General features: G+C 62.4%; 1 protein-coding gene across 9 annotated transcripts in view; it reads right to left on the bottom strand.

Moving 5' to 3' along the window:
- Nucleotides 1-2,803: 2,803 nt before the first annotated feature.
- Nucleotides 2,804-16,455, bottom strand: part of GNB1L (G protein subunit beta 1 like) — a 40,936-nt gene continuing 27,284 nt past the window's right edge. For 8 of the 9 annotated variants that reach the window (XM_072953225.1, XM_072953220.1, XM_072953221.1 and 5 more), the window contains 4 exons: nt 16,016-16,178; nt 13,233-13,331; nt 9,894-10,109; nt 2,804-3,260 (listed from right to left, as the gene is read on the bottom strand). In XM_072953225.1, the coding sequence (XP_072809326.1) occupies nt 3,009-3,260; nt 9,894-10,109; nt 13,233-13,331; nt 16,016-16,178 (730 nt within the window). In that variant the 3' untranslated portion in view covers nt 2,804-3,008. The remainder of the gene's footprint in view (nt 3,261-9,893; nt 10,110-13,232; nt 13,332-16,015; nt 16,179-16,455) is intronic. The other variant, XM_031670293.2, reaches the window with a different exon arrangement.

Below are 16,455 nucleotides of genomic sequence, written 5' to 3'. Positions count from 1 at the left end.
AAGGAACAGAAGCAGCCATCCAGGGTGTTGGAGGCATGGCCCTGAGGGTGCACACGGCGCCAGGAGGCTCCTGTTGGCGGAGGCCGGGCCACTCTGAGCCCACTCGGATGGACAGGATGCTGGAGACCCATCCTGCCCGCGTGGGTCCCACAGGTGGCCGGCCTCCTGCATGGGGCAGCTCTGGGGAAGGACTCGGCTGTGGATATGACCAGGACAACCCGGGGTTTTGCCCACATGCAGCATCCTCCTGGGCTGGGCTGGGCATCCAGCGGGGCCCTGTTTCTTATTGAGCTGTTGGGGTTTGAGGCTGGGCAGGTCCTTGGCGATCTGCTGCCATGTAAGTTGGGGCCTCATGATGGTTCCAGGGTAGTGGGCGCCCTCCGCCTGGCGCCCACAGGCCTGGAGGCTGAGGAGCCTGCCTGCGCCTGAACCCGGCCCACAGCCCGCGGGCTCGAGGTCTGAGGGCTGTGTCAGGCACACAGGGCTGATGGGGCTGTCACAGCCAGACCTGTGCCCACACACGGAGATTCGGCCACAAGGCACCCCGGGACACCGGCCACAGCACGTGGCCTTGGCGGAAGCCCAGAGCCCAGCACGGGGTCAGCCCTGTGGGTGCCTCTGACACAGGTGGGGCCAGATCCAGACGACTCCAGTCTGCGTCCAAGTCTGCTGGAGTGCTGGTCATCCTTGGAGAAGAGACGCAGCAGCCCCCACTCTCTGGGGCATCACTGGCCCTCATGCTCCTCACGCTCTTGTGCTGCCCTGTCCCTCATCCCAGGCGCACGCTTCCATGGCTGCTTTTATAAATTCAGTGATTCTGCCAAAGGACAGCCAAGCTGACCACACAGACACAAACGGGCAGGGGTACCCCATCCTCAGCCAGGGCACTGCCTGGCGCCTGGTGGCTCAGGGCCACAGCTGCGGAAGGACCTGCAGAAGGACTGACGGGGCTCAGCCCCCTTCCCTGCCAAGCAGCCCCCTCCGGAGAGCAGCAGTGAGGATGGACGTCGGCACCAGTCTCCCTGCGGTTCATGGCTGTGCTACAGTGAAGCCAGGCAGGTTCTGAGACAGAGTCCCTTGCAGTTTAGCAGCTGCTGTGGCTGCCGTCACCTCTGGTCCCGTCTCCAGGACAGGCTCCCACAGAGGGACGCTGGCCAGGACATCACGCTTTGCTGGGGGTCGGGGGCACATGTGGGAGCCCAGTGGGGCAGGTTGGGCAGGTCTTCCTCCGGAGATGAGCATGGCCTCCAGCATGTCAGCAAACGGCACCTCACATGGAGAAAGTGGAGGGCGGTGTCCTGAGTGGAATGTGGTGCCCGGAAGACACCCCGCACACGCCTCCTTGTCTATGTCTGACGAGGTTCCAGCTGCTGCTGCCTAAACAGAGCTGCCCTCCTTTCTGACACTAGTGATGTTCCCCCACATCCTGGTGGCCTGGCCATGGGTATAGAACACACAGGGGCTGGCATGGCCCTTCCTAGAGGTGATGGAGGACACCCAGCAGGACCTCTGTCCAGCAGGCCAGCAGTAAGGTCTGTCTGTCTGCCGGGACAGCGCACAGCCCCCGGGGAGGGAAGGGGCTGTGGGGAGCTCAGGCGATAACAGCTCACACGGCGGATGCCGGGGTCTGACCGAGGGGCAGATACCTGCCTGTCTGGGTGGCCGGGGTCAGACGCCTGTTCCGTGCACATGGACCAGCCAGGGCTCAGCAGCCGCCAGTCAGCCCCTTTCCTAGGATACAGGGTCACTAGCCCACACCTACAGCCCTGGACCCCACTGTCCACCATGAGGTCCTGCTAGCCCGGGTTCCCTGTTCCCAGTGAAGCTTCCGACCTTCAGGGAAGAGTGATCACAGAGCTTTCCAAGGATGTGGGTGCCCCTTGCAGCTGCGGGGAAGGCATGTCCCCTGGAGCCCCTGCAGAGGACGAGCTGGCGTTGCGGGGTAAGTCCTTCCAGCACCCCCACCCAGACTGCACCCTCTCAGCAACACACGGTGCTGGCATGTCAATCGCACTGGGGTCCCAGCCCGTGGCCCCTGCTTCAATCAACCAACCAAACCTCAGAGCCCGTCACCCCCGAGCAGGACCTAGAGGCCAGACCCTCCAGCAGGGGGACTGCTCCAGTGGATTCAATATCTTGCCACTCAGACACGCACGTGTAACCCAGATTCCCTGGGGAGCAGCAGCCCTCCTGGGGCACACACACTGAGGGCTCCACTCCCTCAGGCAAAGCGGGGTGGGATCCTGAGCATCCCACAGGGTCCTCCGGCCTGAGAGGGGCTGACTTCAGGCAGGGCACCTGGGGGCTCTCCCAGCCTCGTCAGGGGCCCCCCACAGCCCCCATGTCAACTTCCAGGGTCCCCTCCTTCCTATCAACAGCCCAGCTTTAAGAGTAGCTGCCCTGACTTCTGGCCTGGCCCCACATAGGAGCCAGCGGCTGCCCCATGTGTGGTTGTGATGGTGCCCTTGGGTGCCCACCAGTCTCCCTTGAGCTGGTGCTTTATGCCCAGAAGCTGCCCTGGGATGGCCTCTTGTGTCCCCTGACTTCACTCTGGGGGGCAGCACCTCCTCCCTCCCACTGATCCAGCTCAGCCCCAAGCCTGTTGGCATCTGCCACCCCCAGCCCTGTGATACAGGAGCTCCTGGCCATCCTTGGGGTGGGGAGCCCAGGACCTGGGCACCATGCCTAGTGTCCTTGCTGGAGGGCCCGACCACCCTACCTAGTGGAGGTTCTGAGGATGGCTCTGGGCTCTGACCCCAAGGGAACCAGGGGGTCACCCTGGAGAATTCGTACCTCAAGCCTGCAGGTTTGCAAACAGAGTTTATTGTCAGGCGCCCCCAGTCGGCCTTTGACCTGGGCTACAGGTGCCTGGTGTCCAGCCCAGTTACACTTTAAATCGCAGTCACTGTCCCATACCCAAAGAAGCAAGTGTCAAGCCAGAAGGATGTTGGCTCTTCCCATAATGGAGCCCTCGTGATCTGCGCACCCACCTCCCTGCTGTCAGCATGTCACATGCGCGGGTAGAGCGACCACACACTGATGCGCTGATCCCCGGAGCCCGCGGCCAGCAGGCCATCCGTGGCGAAGGCCAGGCAGTGAACAGCGGCGCTGTGGAAGGCCAGCACGGCCAGCGGCTTCATCGTCCGCCAGTGAAACACACGGATGCGATGGTCCCAGCCCGCGGTGGCCAGGAGCCTACGGTCTGGCCGGATCCTGACGTCGGCGACCCCAGGGTTGGTGAGCTGGTGAGTTCTGTGCACCTGTGATCGAGAGAGTGGTGGGGAGGATCGTTAGGGGGCTTCCCAGGACAGGCTGTCTGGAGCCAGAGACCTCTGCCCTTGGCCAGACCCTTAGGCTGAGATAGGAAAGACCTCATGGGCAGGGTCCTGGGACCCACCCCATGGAAATACTGCCCCCCGGCGTCCAGGCGGCACAGCAGCACGAAGTCGGTGCAGAAATCTCAGCACAGCCAAGGCGGGTAAGAGGATGCAGACCCCACCGGCAGCATAGGTGGGAGTGACAGTGAAGGCTGCCCAGGGTGGGACACGCAGGAGTGGGCGGGCGACTGGCCACAGGAGGCCTGGGCCAGGTTCTGAGAGGGGCAGGGCCATGTCACAGGGCACTGCAGGCACATCTGTCCACATGAGCTCTCAGCGGGGCTGGGCCTCCCCACACGCCTTCCCGCAGCCCCTCTGGTCCGGCCACTCTTGGTTCCAGGACTGTGTGTGCCACGGGGGCCACTTGGCACCTCTGCCCCTTCATCACGACAACCCAACTGGCCACGTCCTTCCACCCTTCCTGCCTCGGCCCAGCCCCAGGCACCAGGAGCTCTTCTGCCCCAAAGTCGCCTGTGAGCCTGCAGAAACTCCCCTTTCTCTCCAAATTCACCTCCTGATGGGGCCATAGTGAGACAGGTGGCACCTGGGACCCTGGGCTGCAGTGCTTACACCAGGACAACACAGCACAAAGGGACCATAAGGGACTAAAGATAACTGCACACACGCACAGCTGGGCCAAATTGTGAGCGGATACACAGAGGCCAAAACGTAAGTGCCACCTCTGGGTGCGAGGACCAGAGGCAGGTCCTGTGCACGGTCCCTGCCCACGGCCCCACCGAGGGGGTGGCCAGACCCCTGATCTGCCCCCACCCCCACCCCATTTAAGGGAGCAGCTCCCTCCTCGGGACCGAGCAAGGTCCCTCTGCTGCAGCACAAGTCCCAGTGAAGCCTCCATGCATGTCTCGTCCAGCCGCTCATCAGCTTCTATTGATTAAAGGGTCCAATAACCCAGGCTGGTAACACGGCTGCCTCTAGGGAGAGTCGTTCGCGTCTACAAAGACAACGCAAGAGAACAGGAAGAAAGAGATGTGGGGAAAAAGAGGGTCGCTGTTCTTGGAAGCAACAGGACACTCACCGGGCACTTTTGCCATACATCAGCAAAAAAAAAAAGTTGGTGAATCAACTACGTCCATACAACTAGAACTGAAGGGCAGACACATAGCGGGCAGCCTGACTGTGGGGCAGCGCGCTGCTAAGGGAAGTGGAGGAAACACTCAAGACGTGGGGGATCAGACAAGACAGCAAAGGCAAGAGTGACCCAAAGTGAGCAAAGCACCCAGAAACAGCCGTGGCAACTGGAAGACCTTCACTGAATTAGGGAGTCAACTCTCGCTCCTGGAAACTGAAGCTGTGGATCCAGGCTCTGGAACGGTCAGAGGGAAGGTGTGCTTAGTAACATTGCTGGACTCCAAGCAGAAGACGTGCTCCCAGGAGCCAGGCAACCAGATGGAGTCAAGCACCAGGGCAAGGGTTGGGCTGATGTCCCGTGGCCAAGTCTGTGCCAGGTGGGAGATGACGCCCACAAGGCTCGGGGGAGGCCCAGAAATTTTATATCCAGCCAAACTGTCGCTCAGGTCTGAGAACAACAGACCAGCATTTCTGAACACATAAGAAATCAGGGAAGCATCCCAGAAGCTCTTCCTGGAGCACACGTGGCCACGCCCCAAGAGAGTGATCACACTGTGGCTGGGGTCTACTCTCACCACCGTGACAAAGCTGGAGACCAGGCCTCACAAGCCTGAAGGGCAGGCAGAGTTTGGAAAGAGCGTCCCACCCCATCACAGGAGCCGGGGGAGGACCCTGGGCCCCCAGCTGCCCCGACAAAGCAGGTGAACAGCCCATGGGAACAAGAGAGATCCCTCTGCAGAGCCGATCAACAGAACCCTCTCCACCTTGTGTCGTTCACACAAACAAAAGTTACCAGGCACGCGGAGAAGTGGGAGGAGAGGACCTGTCGTCAAGGGAAGAGCAGCAACAGCAAGGGGCCCAGAATGGCACAGGTGCAGAGCCTGTCGGACCAGGACTTTGCAGCAGCAGTTAAACGTCCCTTCCAGACAATGAAAAGAAACGTTCAAATAATGACCAAAACATTGTCGTGATGAGGGAACATATAGGAGCTACGAGCAGAGAAATGGAAATTATAAAAAAGCACAGACCCTAAACAGTCAACTGAATGTGGAAGGAGAAAAGTCGAGTCCGGACGGACGTCAACACTGACTCCGAGACGTGCTAGGAAGTCAGAGGAATGAAGGCGCTGGGCATCGGCGACGGACAGACAGCCCGGAAACAGGCCCCTGTGTACACCATCTCTGACACAGGAGCAAAGAGTCTCTCCAACAAACGGTGCTGGAGCACCGGGGCATCCACACACGTAGAAACCCCCAAGGCCGAACTGACGCCAGCACAGAAACTAACCTACAGGTCAGCTGCAAAGACGGAAGCCTCCTGTGAGGTAACAGAGGGGGCGGGCACCAGGACAGCCCCATGTGCAGACACAGCCTCGTGTGCAGACACAGCATGGAAAGGCCAACTGGCGGGGCCGCCCAGCGGGACACAGTGGGGACACCTGAGTGCTGCGTTCCCAGGGTCAGGGCAACCAAGTTCCTGAAGCTGCTCAGTCCGGATGAAGCACGAGGCTGACCGACGGGAAAGGACGCTGGGACCCGCCCTCGCAGACCGACAGCCCCGGTCCGGCAGCTGAGAGCCCGTCCACGGACAGCAGGGCCAGGCCTGACGTGGCCTTGCCGGACCGCCAGCCCTGACAGCAGAGCTGAGATCAGCAACCTCTACAAAATCAACAAATGCGCGGGAATTAAGTAGTGGATTTCTAAGGAAGCACCGGATCAAAGGAGAAATCACAAGGGAAAACGAAGATACAAAAATGGACGCTTGTGGGATGGGCCCAGGGATGCTGCACAAACCAGGAGGGACGCCAGCAGTGGGCCCCGTGGCCACGCAGAGCCCGCTGTCTGGCTGCAGGAGGCAGCCCCGGGCAGCGTTCACCAGCAAAACAGTAGCGTGAGCCGAGGTCACGTGGAAGCCACCTCTGGGAGAGGGACGCTGGCCTGAGAAGGAGACTGAAGGCTAAAGAGGGAAAAATAAAAGGCACAAAACCAGGAGAAGCTTGGCCTGAGCCTCCTGAATCGTTGCCAGGACAGACTTTTTAGGCAAAAATCCTTTCCAGAGACAAGGGTTCAATTCCCTGGGAAGAGACATTCCCACCCAGCGTCCACGCACAGAGACCGGGAGCACGTGGGACACGGGAAAGGCATGGGTGTCCCCGGGGCCCGGGACCCAGGCGGCTGCAGCCGTGCGCTGGGCACTGAGAAACACGCGGGACACTTTGGAAAGCCTCCTGGCTTCCACACTTCAGAGAGCGGACACCACTCAGAACTCATTCCCCAAACGCAGAGGATCAAGTGAGAAACTGAGAAGTAGAAAGTAATGCGGGCAGAATCAAACATTTGGAAACACAAACACTCTAATCAGCTCTGCAGTCAGAGAACAGACTGAACCAGGGCTGCCCGGAACTGAGTGTGAGGAAGGGTCCCAGATGCAGCCAGCCTTCGCTGCTGCACATGCCCCACCGGGTCAGAGCAGCATATGGAGGCCAAGAGACTCGGCAGAGGGAGAGGAAGATGGAGGGAAATGGTGCAACAGAAAGGGATGCTTACAGATAACAAACACAGGCTGCTCAGGAGCAAAAAGGGACCAGCCTGCAGACACAGAAATCCAAACGGTCATCACAAAAAACTGAGGAAGGTCAGTGTGACCCGCATGTGGGCAGCATCCGCAGCAGCAACCTGTCCAGCCACCTCCATGCCTGCCCCGCATCTCATGCCCAACCTCCTGCCCTTCCAGCCACCGCTGTTCAGCACCCGGCCCTCCTCCTCCAACGTCCACTGTGGCCGCCAGCGGCCCCGCGTGTCCTGTGCTCTCTGCCAGCCTTCGACTGCCCTCTCCCGGCAGAGTCTGGGCCCAGGGTCAGGTCACAGGAACAGCCCACAGCCCTCAACTCTCACTGGGTGTTAACCGTGGGGACGTCTCCCAGGGAGACAAGGGCTGCTTCCAAACCTGCAGTCTGCAGATGAGCGCCGGGGGCCCCAGGAACCGTGCGCGAGCTTCAGTGGAGCCCGAGCCGTGGTCCTCACGTGGCCAACTCGGGCACAGGGCAGAGATGCCCAGTACCACCCACGAGGACAGAGGATGGGACTCACGTGCTCCCACCTTGCAGCCCCTCCCGGAAGTGCTGTGGCATCAAGGCACAAGGCCTGTCATGGGGACCTGGGCTGGTCAGTGCCCATTCATGGCCATGGCTGCTGCCCTTCCACCATGTCCTGAGAAGTCCAGTGGGTGGGTCATGCCCACAGCTCCTCAGCCCAGAGTCCCGTGGTCTCCCTCTCACTGGACCCGTGTCCTGCTGCTGACACTTTAGAGGGAGGCCCCCGGGAGGGCCAGCGAGGGGATGGCAGTAGCCACGCAGCGGGAACGAGGGGACGCTCGGCCGACTAGGAGTGTGGTGGGGATAGTGTGGTTGTCCGACTCCCAGCCTAGGCTGGCTGGGGTGGGGGCCCATTATTATTCAAAGGCTTAAAAACACTGCTGGCTGTAAAACAGCCCTGGTTCAAGGCCATGGACCCTGCCCCAAGTGTGGGAGGGAGAAGCAGGTCTGCACACCACCTGCGCCTGACAGAGACGCGCCCAAGCCCCGGGCTCCAGGGAAGCCATCTCCGTAGGCAGGTGAGCAGCCCAGTGTTCACCCCAGGACGGTGGCCAAAGGCTCCGGTCACCACTGCAGCCCCTGGCTGAGCCTGTCTTGGACCAGGACCCTCCGGGAGGGGTCCCGGCACCAGTGGCTCTCACAGCGCATGACATCAGGTGCCAAGAATGCGCACGCGGCGGCCCATCTGGTTCCCATTACCCACGCTCTGCTCAGGAGCCCGTCTCCGCCCGCCCGCCCGGAGATTGATTTGGGCTCCTTAGAGCAGCAGGCTGTGAGGTGAGGCACACCTTCACCCACGTGGTTCCAGGGCCAGCCTGCAGGGCCACCGCAGCACCAAGGGCCCATGGGCGAGGCCGTCTTGGACACTGCAAATGCCGAGGGCGTCAAGGCCCCGAGGCTTCCTCCTTGAGGCCAGTGCTCCACCACCTGAAGGTGTCTGTCAGGGTCTCTGGGGGCGTGGATGTCTCTAGCAGGGGGCGGTGGGAGGAGCAGTGCCTCCTGGATCACCTCCTGGGTCGTGTGCTGCTGAGGGGGGCCTCTCCCTCCCGTGCCCCCTCCCCCTCCCCAGACCCCACAGGGCTGCTCCCACCTCAGGGCCCCACCCACTTGCGCTGGTTCTAGCTTGGTCCCCCCACTGACTGTGTGTTTTAGGAAGCCAGCAGCCCCTCCAGCTGCCGAGTGAGAGGTCTCCCTGCATGACTGCAATGTTTGTCCTGGTCTCCCAGGACTTCTCGCCCGCCGGTGACAGCCCTGCCCCGGCTGTCCGGTGCCCAGGCTGGCGATGCCTGCTGAGCATTGCAGCCTGTCCTGATCCTCACCCATGCCCCCTCCCCCACCCCACCCAAGTGCCCAGAGACTCCTCCCTGGCTGTGGGGGCCCAGGGCTGGGCAAGGCCTCCCCATATGGGGGGGCCCAAGAGATGCCCTCTCCCTGCAGCCACCTGTCTGCAGCACAGCCTGGACTGCAGGGGACCCCCCTACAGACCCGGTCCTCCAGTGCTCCAGGGACAAGAGCCCAGGTGGGGCCAGGAGCAGGGCCACAAGCTTCTACCTGGGGCCCTGCTCCCCTACCATACCTGTGTTCACAGAGCTGCCTTTCAAGGAAGTTCCTTTCACTGGCTGTGGTCAGGTCTCAGCCTCCAGAGGCTACCTGGCTAATGGGGGCTCCTCTCCTCCCTAAAAGCTAGGGTGCACCCAGGCTGCCCTCTGGGGTCTGACAGGGACAGGACACACCAGCACTGCATCCCCTAGGATCTGCACCAGAGTGGGGTTTGGACAAGGGGCTGCCGTCCACCAACTCCGTCGCCCCACCCCAGCCAGGCTGAGCCCCGAACACAGGTCCAGACATGGCCCCAGGGTCCCTGCGGGCCCCATGGGATGGGGCGGCGTGCACAGACGTGCCGCGAAGGCGCCCACAGCGCCCACTCTGCCCGAGCCCCGCCCCTCCCTGCCTCCCTGGGCGGCCTGCGGGCGGCTACAGAGGCCTGACTCCGTGGACTTCCCTACATCGGGTTTTGGGTATTTTTTTTTCTTCTTTTTGATTAATCAGTTCCTTACTGACCAAATTCCTCTGAGTTTTGCAAACGCGCTTGCATGGTCCTGGATTCTACATGCCTTTTCTCTAGATGGACGAGACGTGACCGCTGTTCCCCGAGGTCTAAGAGAAACCCACACCACATGAGCAGCTCACAAACGCCCAGCCCGCCCGCCGGCTCCCGGTGATTAATTAGCCCAGGGTCTGCACCGGCTCCTCTTCATGCCTAAATATTGTTTCAGCCCATCAGACTGTTAGTGCAGAGCAGGATAAATGACACCTCAGTCTGGCCCACTGACCTGCAAGGCTCGCTGCTCATCCAGGCTCCAGACGGCCAGTGCCTTTTCTGCAGAGCCCGAGACACCCCTGGCCTTCTGGGAGTCGAAGTCCAGGCCCATGACGGGCTCCTCATGGCAGGCGACACGGCTGCACACCTTCCGTGCAGAGACATCCCACAGGGCCACCGAGCCGTCCTCATAGCCAGCCAGGAGGAGTGGGAGGGGACTGGAGTCAGCCTGCAGGGACAGCATGCAGTCAGCCGTGGGGGGCAGGGGCTCAGGCCAGCCTTGGCTGGGGGGTGCCCAGGGACCCGGACAGAGAGCACTTGCTGCACCACCCTTGCTGGCCCCCGTCCTTCCTGCCAGACGACTCAGCCACCCCTGGGTGGGGCCGGTCACCTGTATGAACTGCCGGCCAAAGAAAGCCTCAAACTCCTCTCAGTGAAAAATGAGCCTTCTGTACTTTGTCAAGGTCGCTGCGGAAGCCCCCCGACCGCCAAGCCTGGAGAGTGCCGGCGCTGACGGTGCACACTCCACTGGCCCAGCCGCGTGATGGATGAGGCCGCAGGTCAGAGGGCTCTGTGGCGCCTGCGGGGGAGCGTGGGGACCCCGGGTCGCCCTGGCACCGATCGAGTGGCGGCCCTGCCAGGTACCCAGTCCCAGCAATGTCTCTTCCTCTCCACTGGCCTCTGCCTCCCCCACGGAGCTCCCGGGGCTCAGAAACTCCAAGCACACCTCCTCACAGCGCACTTCCCTCAGTGAGGCCAGTGCTGAGCCTGGGGCCTGGGGCTGGTCAGTGAGGCAGCCTCCCTCTTGGGTCACCTGCCCTCTGAGGAGAATCCACTGCTGGTGGGTAAGGCTGGGCCTCCCCACCTGCTGCTGGGGCAGCGAACGTGGGTATGGGGTTCCGCCTGCCCAGAGGCGCTGGGGGCCCAGGTGCCACACATGCATACACAGCAGCTCTCTGCGAGAGCCCTCACTCAGCTGGGCAAGGCAACCTGGTTTCGCCAGAAGGCACCGTGTGTGTCTAACATGTGTGGACACTGCACCCTCAACCCAAGGAAGTGTAGTGGCTGTATGTGGTGCTTGAGGTGCCTCCTTGGGGCCCCCTGCAGGCTGCAGCCCCCACAGGCCCTACTGGGTGAGTGGCCCCACAACCATGGACCTCGAGGGGCAGTGCACTGATCACCACCTCCACCCACCTCCCTGCAGCAGCCCTGGGAGCCGGTGCTTGCCAGCACTTCCCCGACAGTGAAGAGCCCCCCCCCCCACCTTTCAGGTAGCCCAACGGTGACCACCTGGGTGGCTGGCATGATTCACACCACTTTCCCCACAGACGTCTGCTGTGTTGTAAGGGGTGGTCAGGCCCTCTGCTCAGGCAGCCATGCCTCTGCAGACAGGCCCCCCCGGAAGCCAAGGCAGGGTGAGGGCAGGTCAGCACAGTCCAAATGCATGGCCTGCGCCCCAGACCAGGACTGCAGACCCATCCGAGGGCACTGGGAGGAAATGCAGAGACGGGGGACTCTGAAGACCGGCCTACTTGGGTCCCCCGGGGCACTACTCTGTCCTCCCACCCTCGTCACCTCAGCCCAGCCTGCACTCCGGCCCCCACCACACATGTTCCTCCCACGCCCGGGCTCCCCCCATCACTGACACACAGGTTCTGGTCAGTCTCTGCAGCCCAACCCCCCTCAAGGTCTGTGATCTGGGGGTCCTGAGCACCTAGGCTACTGCAGGTCCAGGCACCACGGGGCAGCCAGAGCAGGAGCCAGCCCAGCCTTGGGAGCTTGCCCTGCGGTTGCCGAGGGTCCCAAGTGCTGAGGTCCCCCCTGCTGGCGTTGTGCTGCAGCTCCCCCCAGGCCTCTCTCCCGGCACACAGGACCCCTGTGGCCCCCAGAGACAGGCCCTGCCCACAGCCTCAAGCCTCTGAAGGCCATGCCCTCAATGCCAGGCTGACCTCCACGGGCGAGGTTGACGTGAGGACCCGTCGCCTGGGGGACCCAGCAGGCAGGCCGTGCCCCGCAGCACCTCGAGGTTCCCAGGGAGCCCTCAGCTCAGAGACCCCTGGGGGGGGGCTCCGAGGCCTGACCACCCACGCTGACGACTGTCCTCGCCACGCAGGTCAGCTGCTCTGAGGCGCAGATAAGGAGTCATCTGGATGTTGCAGAAAGAAACCCCAGGTCAGGCCCCTCTGCCTGATTAATACAGCCAGACAATGAGTGACAACCTGGACCTTCAGGTTGAGGGGGAAAAAGGACGTGTCAGATCAACATTGCCTTCCTTCAATAGGCTGCTCTGCTCTGGAGCCGCGTCTGCTGACAACACAGCTGTCCTACCCTCAGCCGCGTCAATTACCACAACCAGGTTGCACATCCCGTTTCTACACATCTTCCTTAGAATCTTACACGATTAGGCAATGATTGTTTCCAGGAAGCAGAGAGTGAGCGGAGGCAGAGATGTCCCGCCCCAGACCTGCAGCCTTCGGTGTTCCCAGCACGCGCCCGCCACCAACCCGCTGGCACCAGCAGCTCTGTCACTCAGGTGAGCCTGGAGCCCCCACCTCCTTAACCCCAGGGGCTTCCGTCAGTTAAAACTGCAGGGAAACCAACTGCAAGAAAGGGCAGTGCCCTGGAGGGACGAGCTGGGGCAGGGCACCTGGGGTCCCGGCCCGTGGATCCTGCATCTCCAAATGCTGAGCTCCTCTGTCCAGCGCATGGAAGCTAGAGCAGAGGCAAGAACGGCCCCCTCCTGGTCCCGGGCAGCCCAGGGCGGCTCTCGGGAGGCCCGTCCTCGTCCCAGCCCCTGCAGGCTCCATGGGTTGCCGGGTGATGAGGAACAGCGCCCCCCCTCATCCAGGGAGGGCCATGTAGGTCCGGGAGGGGAGTGTTGACTAACCCTGCAGGCCTGCACCACCCTGCTTTTCTGGGATTAATTTTTGTTACTTCTTTGCCTCATAGAGGCAGGAGTGGGCTTAATATGCTGATAGGGATGAGGACGTGGACACGGGGACAGAGACGAAGACAGGGTTGGGAACAAGGATGGGGTCGGGGGTGGGGACACAGGGACAGGGACACAGGGACAGGACGGGGACAAGGACGGGCTCAGGGGTGGGGTTGGGGATGAGGACAGGGATGCGGATGGCGACAGTGACAAGCTGGGTGTCCCTATGGGGTCTGCAGGGCTCCCTGGCAGCAGCAGGAGGGCGCAGGGGCCACAGGCCAGCCAGGCTGCGAAGGACAGTGTGTAAATGCCTCCCATGGGTCAACCACCTGGCGGTGACAGAGAGCCAGTCCCTGACAGGCATGATTCACGGTCGGTGGGCGTGGCGGGCAGGCGTGGCCGGCGGGCGCTGGGCCTTACCTGCCAGAGCTGCAGGCACATGGGCATGCCCGGCCTGGCCTCAGCCTCAAGCTTCAGGGAGCACACTGACGTCTTGGATGGCATCTCCAGAATCTGAACCTGACAGTAAGAAAACAAGCTGACTTGGGCCGGTGCCAAGTCGAGTCTGCACTACACAAACAGGAGGCTCTCCGGGTGCTCAGCAAGGAGTCCATGAGCTTCTCTGCTCTGGCAGGAACCCAGGCCCAGCCTCCTGGTTGGGCTCACAGGCGCGTGGGCTCGGGGCCTTGTGAAATGCACGTGTCATTCATGAGTGACCTGCTCGGGCAGTGAGTGGCGTAAACTCTTCTGGTTTTCCCACTGGCCACTCAGCCCTGACTCATCTGGAGGGCCCTAAACTCTCGCGGGCATGTGGTAATGGAACAGAGACTGCACACCAGGCCTGGCACCCCCACCCTCACCCTGCATGCTGGCCACGTTAAGGGTCACCTGCGTGCTGACACGGGGCCCTCCTGGCCCCCACGGCTGGCTCACACTCCAGCCCGTCCACCTGAGCTGGGCCAGGCTCTGCTCGCAGTTGCAGGGATAGCCGAGGCTGCCAGAAGTAGGCTTAGGGAACTCAGGGTGCAGATGAGGGTCGGGCCCAAGCCACCTGTGACCCTCACCTGCCAAGCGGGGACAAGGGTACAGCCCCCTGTGGGGTTTGGAAGAGGGGGCTTGGCCAAGTGCCCCCACGTGGTGGGGAGGCTCAGCCAGCCTCAGCTGCCCCAAGTTGGACGAAAGCAGCTCTACCAGTAATATCACAGGGTGTGCAGCCCCCACAGGGCTGACCGAGAAAACAGTGAGTGGGAGGGAGGCTGTGCCCACCCCAGGGCCACGCCCACCCAGCCCCGCCTCGACGTGGGCAGGGCCCTCACTGCTGGCCCACAGTCCGGAAGGTCAGAGACCAAGGTGCTGGGGCAGGACCCCTGACTCCCTACTTTCCGCATGGCCCCCATGCCAGGTGTCCTCCACTGAGGTTCATCCTCTCATCACATCAAGAGAACGTACTGGTGTCAGGGTGCTGGCTGTTGGGGAGGAAGGGCCTTCGGCACATGCAGATGCCAGGGGAGGGGTGGGGGTGGGATGCGGGGGAAGCAGAAGTTGCTGGACACCGTCTGCACCCTAGACAGCTGGCACCTGGGTTCCTGGGTACCTGAGGGACGGCTGGTGATGGTGAGGAGGGTGAGGGCAAGGGAACTGGGCAGGGCCAGAACCAGGCAGGGTGGGAGCCCAGGGCAGCCCAAGGCCTGAGCCAGGTGCCCTGGGAGGGGACGTGGGGGTGGCACCCAGAGCAAGTGGCCCTTGACCTGAGGCCCAGGGTGTCTGTGGCCTAAGGAAGGCTCAGCGCTCTGGCTGGGTACCCCCACACCCAGCCTGCTTCTACCTGGCACTCAAGGGCAACTGTTGTTTCCAGAAGGAAAAATGTTTGGTTCAGGCAAGTGTGGCCACCCAGACAGCCGAGCCCAGGAGGAGCACGTCTTCCCGGCATTGTCTGGGCACAGGCCGGGCAGAATCCAGATGGGAACATGGAAAACAGCTGCTTTTCCAGGATGTGTGAGGCCCCCAGACCTGCAACTCCTGCCAGGGAGAACTGGGACCAGTCGGTGTAAAACGGCCTGGAGCAGAGGGGCTGGCGGTCCCAGGGCCCAGGCCGCCGCGGGGCAGAGGGCAAGGGGCAGCAGCTCAGGAGGGAGGCTCGGCGCTGCTGTCCGCAAGGAAGCACAGCTGCCTCTTCTCACATTAATAAAATTTTTAACAAGTTTTTGGCAACCTGGCAAGAAAAGTACATGTAGTGCCTAATTGGAGATTTAAATGCCGTTGTGAACAAACAGATGCCTGTTCCTGCCTCGTTATTTATGCACTGAATCTGCTTTAAGATTCACAAGGCCTCTTGGGCGGGGGCCCAGACTTCTCGTGCAAGGCTCACATCCCTGCCCGCCCCACCCACGGCAAGGCCCTCAAGGGTCGTGGGGAGGCCAGGGAGCGGCCAGGAAGGGGCTCCCCTGCACGCGTGCCCCGGCCCCACCACCCACCTTTGGAGCCCAGTCGGCCCCCCTCCTCTGCCCTTGCTTCCTGCCCAGTCGGCCCCACGTCCTGGGCTCTGCTTCCTTTGGGGGTTCTGCCTCTTCTGTCCTTGGGGTGCAAACACTGCTGTCCAGCCTGACCAGTTCTCTGCCACCCCTCGCTGCTGGCCACTGGCCTGAGCCCCATCTGACAGTGACCTCGGAAGCTCTGCCAGGCCTCGGTCCTGGGAGCTCCATCTTCTGAAGTGCCCATGCTCGTCGGTGCCCCTCTGTGCTGCCATCACCACCTCGGTGCCAGCCCTCACCCCCGCATCCCAGCTCTGCTCAAGGACTCTCACACCAGGGCCCAGTTCTGCTCCCCAAAAGGCGCCCTCCCCTGCTGCCTGGGCTCCAAGGCCCGCCTTGACCTCACAGGGTCTGCCTGGGGCTTCCCTCTACACGCGCTGGCTCCCAAGTCCTCTGATGACCTTGCCTGGCAGTCTTTCCCCAGTGCCCCTGCCAGCCTCAGGCCCTGACCCCCGTCCATCCTGTGCTGCCCCAGGCCTCCCAGAGACATCGGCCCACCGCAGCCCCCTTCCCGACTCTTACGACCAGGGCTACCTCATAGGTGACCAGGCCCAGACTGGCCCAAGGCCCCGGAGCTACGTGGGTCCCTGAGCCGGCCAGGTGTTCCCTCAACGTGGGGTGGAGGGTGAGTGCCTGGGGCTCATAAACCAGGTCTGGGAGGCCAGCACTCACCTCGTCGCCGCCTTTCCCTGGCATGGCCAGCATCCAGCGCTGAGGCCCACAGGCCAGGATGGAGCCCCTGCAGAAGCCCACGCTCTCCAGGCACACAGAGTCCACGATGGCATTCCTGCCCTCTGCCAGGTCCCACACGTGCACCCTCAGGTCCCGGCCCTGGCTGCCGAAAGCAGGTGAGGACAAATGTCAACACCGAGGAAAGGCCTCACATGAGTCTGTGCGCAAGGCGTCTGGGGCCAGGACCTGCTCACGGGCCACCCTGGGGACGGCTGAAGACCGAGGCCTGGGCATTCCATGGCACACACCCTGTGGCCTTCCCCCGCGGCCTTCCCGCTGCCTCCTGTGCTGCCAAATTGTGTGCCCTCCCCCTCCTGCCTTCTGCCCCTTTGAGAATTAACTGTGACCACCCGGTAGCACCCCTGTCAGGTGGGGGAGGG

The sequence above is a fragment of the Vicugna pacos genome, chromosome 32, assembly GCF_048564905.1.
Source record: "Vicugna pacos chromosome 32, VicPac4, whole genome shotgun sequence".
In the NCBI taxonomy this organism is placed as follows: domain Eukaryota; kingdom Metazoa; phylum Chordata; class Mammalia; order Artiodactyla; family Camelidae; genus Vicugna; species Vicugna pacos.
The sequence above is the reverse complement of the archived record's forward strand: the minus strand, read 5'-3'. Positions and strand labels throughout refer to the sequence as shown.